Genomic DNA, 7,847 nt, shown 5'->3' with positions numbered 1-7,847 from the left:
TCTCTCCCTCTAAAATTAAAAAAAAAAAAAAATTTTTTTAAGACATAGAATACGAACTAAAAAAATAAAGTCATGACATATTCCAAAGCTGTTCAAGCTGTTGGGACATAAATCAGGGCAAAGACTCTTTGAGAGCCTTTTAAGTTTAGGAAAAGCCAGTCACAGGGTGGAAGGAACTCCAAAATCCCTTCGCCAGAGACCTAGAAAAGCAGGTGTACAGGTGGCCCAGTCGTGGGATCGCAGTGTGGAGATCGACCTGATCAGGATTCTCTTCAGTAATCCGCACCCAAGGGTCTCCCATATGTCATGGCCACCTCCCCAGATGCAAAGGGAAACAGAAAAAATCTTCAGCAGCCTCCTTCAACTCAATCAGCACTTTTGCAGAGAAAAGGGGAGAGGAGGTATGTAAATAGAAATATCTGATCCAAATCAGATCACCAGCTGAAAGGTTTGTCTCCTCCTGGGGTCCCTGATGGGATGAGGTCTTGGGAGGCCTGAGTGGCTCTCAGTGTTTGTGGCGACAGTGGATTTTGCTTTCTGACTGCTCCAGGACACCCAGCATCTCCTCGATGATGGCCCTCAGTGCCCTGCCCAGCTGGTCTGCGTTGTATGGCTTGCCCAGCGGAGGCACATGGACAAAGGCTGAGCGGCCATGACTCTGGTACAGAGAGGTATAGTAGGTGAAGTCGCAGAGGTACCTAAACCGCAGGTCATAGGGGGCAGGAGAGAGATCAAAACACAGTAAGACTAATAGGACATCCAACCCCCTGTAAGACGCCCAACTTGACCACAAGAGGGAAGAAATCCACAAGAGGGAAGGAATACTGCTTCTCCCTTCCCAGGTTGGTAAAATGAAAACAACCCTGTTAACTCCCAGTGCTGGTATGTATGTGGGGAAGTAGGCAGTGTGACATGCTGTAGCGGGATGCAGACTGCCCCAGAGGAAGGCAATTTGGCAGGCTAGCATTATGACAAATGCACAGTCTTTACAAACAGTTCCAGTTTTTAGAACCTACCTTCAGGAGCCATCTGTACATGCGCACAAGAAAGATAAACAAGGGGTTCACTGCAGTGTTATGTATAACAGCAGGAGAACAGGAAGCAACCTGCTAGGGTCTGAATGTTTGTGTCCCCGCCCCTAAACCAAACACATAAAATTCAGATGTTGAAGTCCCAATTCCCAATGTGATGATATTAAGAGGTGAGGTCTTTGACAAGTAAGAGCCCTCATCAATGGGGTTAGTGCCCTTATAAAAGAGACCCAGGAGAGCTCTCCATCTCCTCCCACCCTGTGAGGAGACAGTAAGAAGCCAGCCATCTGGAGGAGGGCCTTCATCAGAACACAACCATACCAGCGCCTTGATCTTGAACTTCCCTGCTCCAGAACTGTAATACATTTCTGTTGTTTATAAGCCCCCCTCCCAGTCTGTGGGATTTTGTTATTGCAGCTCAAATAGACTAGGACACAACCTAAAGGTCCACTGACAGAAGACTGGCTTAATAAACTTTGGTTTATCCACACCGTGGAATACTGTGCAACCATTTACAAGGCACATGGCAGATCCAGAGGAAGACAGAGAACTCACTAAGACCCAGTCCTGTGTCCGTAAGTGAAACCAAGGAAGGTAATGCTCAGGAAAATCCATGCCATGTAACCCCATCCACATAAAAGCAAAGCAAAACAGGACAAAACCCTAAAGCAGCATGCCGAGCATTCTACATGTGTACAGAAACATGGAGGACATAGGAGGTTTCATAATTTAAGTCTCTGATTTAACAGAGGGATCAATGTGGGGAAGGGGAGAGAGCATGAGAATTTTTCATAATGGGAACATATGAGAACATATTCTAGAATGACCTGTGCAATTTAAAACTAATTTTAAAAAGAGACTGATAACAAATTCAATCACTCCTACATTTAGTCAGTCAACTAAATTTGTCATCTGCTGCCTTTGGGCTGGGGAAGTATAAGAAGTGTTGAGAAATCAAGGTACCCAGTGCTGAGAGGGAGCTGAACAGAGGACACAACTTGGTCTGGGAGGTAGAGGAGGCCTCCCTAAGGAGGCAACATGCTGGAGCTGAGACCTGAAAGAGGCCTTATCTGAGGGAGGCAAGTTTGGGCGGAGGCTACAGCAAGTGCAAAGGCCCTGACGCTAGAGTGAGCTTGGTGTGTTTGAGGGACAGGAGAAGACTGGTTTGTGAGTCTGGAATGCAGTGGGTAAGGAGAGAGTGGAGGCAGGTAAGGGTGGAAGGGTGGGTAGGGGCTAGACCACATAGCACCTGGGGATGGTGGGAAGGGATCGGGATTTTATTCTAGGTGCAGTGAGAGCTTTAGGAGGGATTAAGCAAGGAAGAGACATTATTTGACTTAAATTTATAAAAGACCTTGTAATAGTTTCCCTTCCAAACTCATGTTCACCTGGAACCTCAGAATGAGACCTTATTTGGATACAGGGGTTTTGCAGATGTAATAAGGTAAGATGAGGTCATATTGGACTAGGGTGGGTCGTAAATCCAATGACTAGTATCCTTATAAGAAGGTCATATGAACACAGAGGCAGAGATTGGGGTGATGTATCTACAAGCCAAGGAAAGCAAAGGGTTGCTGGCAGCCACCACAGGCCAGGAGAGAGGCAGGGAACAGATTCTCCCTCAGAGCTTTAAGAAGGAACGAACCTTGCTGACACTTTGATTTTGGACTTCTAGCCTCCAGAACTGGGAGAGAATAAATTTCTGTTTATGGTTTTGTTATAGCAGCCACAGGAAAACTAATATAGAAATTGAAAAAAAGAAAAAGAAAAAGAAAAAGAGAGAGAGAGAGAGAGAAAGAGAGAGAAAGAAAGAAAGAAAGAAAGAAAGAAAGAAAGAAAGAAAGAAAGAAAGAAAGAAAGAAAGAAAGAAAGAAAGAAAGAAAGAAGAAATAAATAAATAAATAAATAAATAAATAGACTGCTTGGAGGAAGAGTGTCAGGGTTGGGGTAGAAGTGGCAGGAGGAACACCAGGGAGTTGGCTGGAGCAGTGTCCAGATGGCAGTGTCTCTCCTAAAGCTCCTGGGTGGGGAGAAGTAGGCAGATTCATATGTAATGAATTCCAGAAGCAGAATTAGTGGGACCTGTTAAATGTACATACTTTGCTCTGTGGCTTACGCATGGTGAGTGCTCAGCCCACAGAGGCCAAAGTCAACACACTTGGCTTGCTCAACACCAGCCTGGGCCGGTGGAAGAAGGAAACCCCTGCTCACACCCACTCCACGGTGCCCTACCTGCCGGCATCTTGCGAGATGGTCACCGACACATCCAGGCCCAGAGTCGTGACCCTCTTACATACAGCATCCATGTCAATGATGGAGTCAATGCTTTCAGGCCCATCCTCCACGCAGCACTGGGAGCCGGGGCAAAAGCGGCAATTGTCCAGCCCTTTGTAGCCCTTGTTGTGGCCGCACTTTTCCAGTGTGACTGTGGTCGCCATGCCTGACACACCCACATGCACCACTAGCTGCAGACAGACAGGCAGGGCTTAACAGGGTCTGTCCATGGGACTAGGGGACTCCTTAGGTCAAGGACAGGGTGGCATCCTCACTAGGCTCCACCTGGGGTTACACTGTTTCTGACCTCTTGCTGCTGGAATAGACCCTATAGTCACTACTGCGGAAAGGTATGCCAAGTGACACATATAAGGATGTGAAACATGCAAGGATGTTCACTGCAGCTTTTTAATACAATCAAATACTGAAAAACGAGTAGTTAGCTATTTGTGGGGGTTGGTTAAATAAATTATGAACTACTATGTAGCTGTTAAAATGCCCAAATCAGTTCTATAAGTAATGATCTCCAAGACATTGCCAAATGCAGAAGACAAGGTATAACTTCCAGGAATCTAGCCTAAAAATAATCAAAGATGTAATAATCTTTCAATGTCCACTTCAGTATTTATAAAAATGAGAAAAAACATGGAAACAAGTGGCATACCCAATAATAAGAAAATGGTTATATTAATTCCTAAAAATTACCCAGCAATTAAAATAATGTTTAGGAAGAATTTTAATGACCTAGGTGATTAAATACTCATGATAAAATATTTATAAAAAGCAGGATACCAAATTGAATACAGTTTAACTTCAACTATCAATTATTGGTGTGTATGCTTACACACAGAAGGAGCACTGTAAGAAAATATGTGAACATTTAAAATATAGGCAACCACAAGCTACATGTGGCTATTGAGCACTTGACATGTGGCTAGTACAAAGTGAGATGTACAGTCAAGTGTAAAACATATCAGACTTTGGAGATTGGACCCCCCAAAATGTAAAATGTCTCATTAATGATTTTTTTAAATGTTGATTGCATGCAACTGAAGTAGGAACGAAGCTCCACAAATCATCCGGGTGTGGGGCGCCCATCTGCAGGTCCTGATAAGGAAGCACTTGCCTTTGCCCCACTCACCTGTGGGCTGTGTTTCTCCCACAGGGCAGGGATGAGCCTCTGGACTGTCTTGTACTCAACTGGAATCTCATACACGTGCAGGTCCACGCTGTCGCCAAGGCCCAACTTTTCCAGCTCCTGAAAGTGAGGGAGAGGGAGTGTCGTGGCATTAGGTGAGGGCTGCAGTGACAATGTGTTCCCTGGGGATAAACTGACTGATCTCAGAAAACAGGCAGGTCCTGACTCTGGGCGGAGTGGGTAGGCAAGTGTGCTGGCCCACCCCAAAGCTCTTCCCTCATCCCCTTCCCCACCACTCGCCTTGAACTCTATCTGCACGTCCAAGAGCGGCAGGGGTGTGATGCTGTAGCCTCTTGAGCTAGGCTCTTGTGTTTGAACCCTGTCCATGTGACCTTGGGCACATTACTTAACCTCTTTGAGCCTCAGTTTTCTCATCTGTAAAATGGGGATAAAAAAAGCACTTACCTCACAAGGAGGTTATAAGAATTAAATGAACAAATTTACACTGAGTTCCAAGCAATGCTCAAATAATGTTGCCTACTGTTACTACTGTTTTTGTTGTTATTACACTTTCCCCTCTGTTACACCTGATAAGAATTATTTATAGATGCGATGCCTGGTATATAGTAGGACTCAGTTTACATATACAGAGACTCCCCAACTCCTTAGGGAGCCTCTAACCATCTTGGGCTTGAGGTGGTTTAAGAACACCATGAATTATTTCCAAAAATGGGCTATGGATCACTGTGTACACACTTTTCTGGAGAAACACTGATGCTTGTGGGCAGAGCCTACCACCTGGCTGGCCCAAGGCACAGCGCACAGGAGGCCCAGAACTAGATTTGCTGGAGGAACAGTGATCCTGCCAGCCCTGCACCCAGGGGAGGGCAGAGATATTTGGGGATGGAGATTTCAGCTCAATTTGAAAATCTGGGCATTCTTCATAGTAAAATTAATACTCCAAATGATTATCAGTAGGGATGTTTCATATTATTCTCAGATCTCATGCAGTGGTTTGAAAATGCTACCACTGGCGCATGTTATCCAGGTCTGTGGGTGGGTCCCAGGTGACGCATTTGTGTGACCGGCCTCTCTGAATCTCCCATAGGTGAGTTCTTGCATCTCTTACAGTGGCTTCAGGATCTCCCTATCTGATCGCCTTGACCTTGCTATCCACGCTGCCCAACTCCGCACCCAACCACTGCAGTTTACTCTAGAGAGTATCTGATGCCTGGAAAAGCAGGTCCCTCCTCACTGATCAATAATTCCAAACTGCCCCCCAAAGAGGGTGCATCAGGTCACCTGGAAACAAGGGCACCTGGAGGATGGGTGCGGCCTCATGGGTGGGTGTGTGGGCCGGGGAGGGTCTCAAATGCCAACACCAGGAACTGGAACCCCTTCCCTCTTGCCAAACACAGTGACATGTGGGACCAGGAAGTACCCCCAGAGAAATCCCACAGCTGGACAGATGAGGGTGGAGCACAAACCTGTACCCCAAAGACTGGCGCACGAGTGAGCTATAGACAGCTGGTGGCACAGATGGTTGGGGGGGGGACAAGGGCTTATGTTTTGTGTGAAATTGATTTTAAAACATTAAAATATACTAAAGAGAAACTTTGTAAAATATTTCATTTCTCCCACAATCATTTTTCTCAGTCATTCGTTTTTTCATTCTTCGTGCTCCCCTTCCATCTAAGCCTCAACTCCCTGGACTGTGCAGTGGGCTCAGAGAAGACATTCTTTAAAGGATGTGAGGGTTCAGAGACACAGCAGGCACATGCTCGCCAGTGTGCGGTCAGGATTCCTCCTGACTATGCTGCTTTTCACCCTATCAACCTCTTGAGAAGTGCTGGAGGTTTTAGATCTGTGGCCACCATTTAAGCTCCCCAATTTCATAAACATTTACCCAGTTTCTACACACTGGAGTGATTACTATGGCCACACAAACATGGACAGACCACCATTTGCCTGAGGTTTGCTGGATACAACTGAGTTTTGTTTGTCAAATGGATTTGGAGACCAAGTCCCACTGTGTTCTGCCCCACACTGTCCCAGCCTCCTAACCTCCAAGGCAGAATCTAAAATCATATCACACCACCCTGGCTGGTGTGCCTCAGTTGGCTGGGCATCGTCCTGTGCACAGAAAGGTTGCCGGTTCGATTCCTGGTTAGGCCACATGCCTGGGTTGCGGGCATGATCCCCCGTAGGGGGTGTGCAGGAAGCAGCCCATCAATGTCCTGTTTTCCCATCGATGCTTCCCTCTCCCTTCCTCTTTCTCTGAAAATCAATTTTAAAAACCTTTTAAAAAAATAAAATAAAATCATATCACACCCTTTCCCTGTTCCTGCTGTGGCTCCCTCCACGCTCAGAATAAAATCCCAACTCCTGCCATGGCCCATGAGGCCCTGCAGAATCTGGACACCACTACCCTCCTCGCCCTCCTCTCCCTTCATCCCCTTTTTGCTCCATCCCCTCCAGCATGAGGTCTCCCACATACCAGGCTCACTCCTGCCTCAGGGCCTTTGCACTGTCTGTTCCCTTTGCATGGAGTGCTCTTTTTCCTCACTTTCTGGTCAGTTGACTCCTCCTTAGCCTTAACATTTCAGTGTCCCCTCGTGAGAAGACCTCTGGACACCAGCCCCCTTTACATGCTCTCTCAGCCTCACAGGCTAGCATCCTTACCACTGCACAGGAGATGCACATAGTAATGCTCCCAAATGTTGGCTGAACAACTGAGCAGCTCAACCTGAGACTGAGAACAAACACAGACCTAGGTGACCCTGCAAATGTACCAGACTCTCCTGAGGATGCCTTTCCTTCTTCAACTATAAATGCGGGTTTGAACTAGTTGCTGGCTGGGACCCCTCTTTCCTTTTCATTCTTTTCTATATTTAAAAGTAGCTCCTCACTATTTACAGTCTCCAAAAAACAGAAACAGTCAAAGTGTCCATCAGTGGGTGAAAGGGTAAATAACAAAACGTGGGCCATCCACACAGTGAAATATTATTCAGCCAGAAAAAGGACTGAAGCACTGACACAGGCTACAAAGTGGATGAAAGCTAAAAACATGATGCTCAGTGGAAGAAGCCAGGCACAAAAGGCCAGAGTATGTGATTCCATTTATATGAAATGTCCAGAACAGGCAAATCCATAGCAACAGAAAACAGATTAGTGGTTGCCAAGGGCTATGGGAGGGAGATGACTGATCATGGGGATAGGTTTCCTTTTGGGGTGATAAGAATGTTCCAGAACCAGACAGAGGTAGTAGTTATACAACATTGTAAATGTGCTAAGTGCCACTAAATTGTAAACTTTAAAATGGTTAATTTTATGTTATATAAATGTAATCTCAATTTTAAAAGAAGAAAAATATAGCTCTTAATTGCATGGATGGTAAAGGGTAG

At 45.9% G+C, this 7,847-nt stretch overlaps 1 protein-coding gene across 1 annotated transcript; it reads right to left on the bottom strand.

Moving 5' to 3' along the window:
* Nucleotides 1-427: 427 nt before the first annotated feature.
* On the bottom strand, nucleotides 428-4,516 carry PGPEP1 (pyroglutamyl-peptidase I). The gene is made up of 3 exons (XM_016210808.2): nucleotides 4,447-4,516; nucleotides 3,264-3,496; nucleotides 428-698 (listed from the first exon to the last, which is right to left on the bottom strand). Exons 2-3 carry the CDS (start codon nucleotides 3,467-3,469, stop codon nucleotides 506-508), a joined length of 399 nt encoding a protein of 132 aa, XP_016066294.2. The 5' UTR covers nucleotides 3,470-3,496; nucleotides 4,447-4,516; the 3' UTR covers nucleotides 428-505.
* Nucleotides 4,517-7,847: the final 3,331 nt, after the last annotated feature.

Source organism: Miniopterus natalensis, chromosome 4 (assembly GCF_054644295.1).
Source record: "Miniopterus natalensis isolate mMinNat1 chromosome 4, mMinNat1.hap1, whole genome shotgun sequence".
NCBI classification, from domain to species: domain Eukaryota; kingdom Metazoa; phylum Chordata; class Mammalia; order Chiroptera; family Miniopteridae; genus Miniopterus; species Miniopterus natalensis.
The sequence above is the reverse complement of the archived record's forward strand: the minus strand, read 5'-3'. Positions and strand labels throughout refer to the sequence as shown.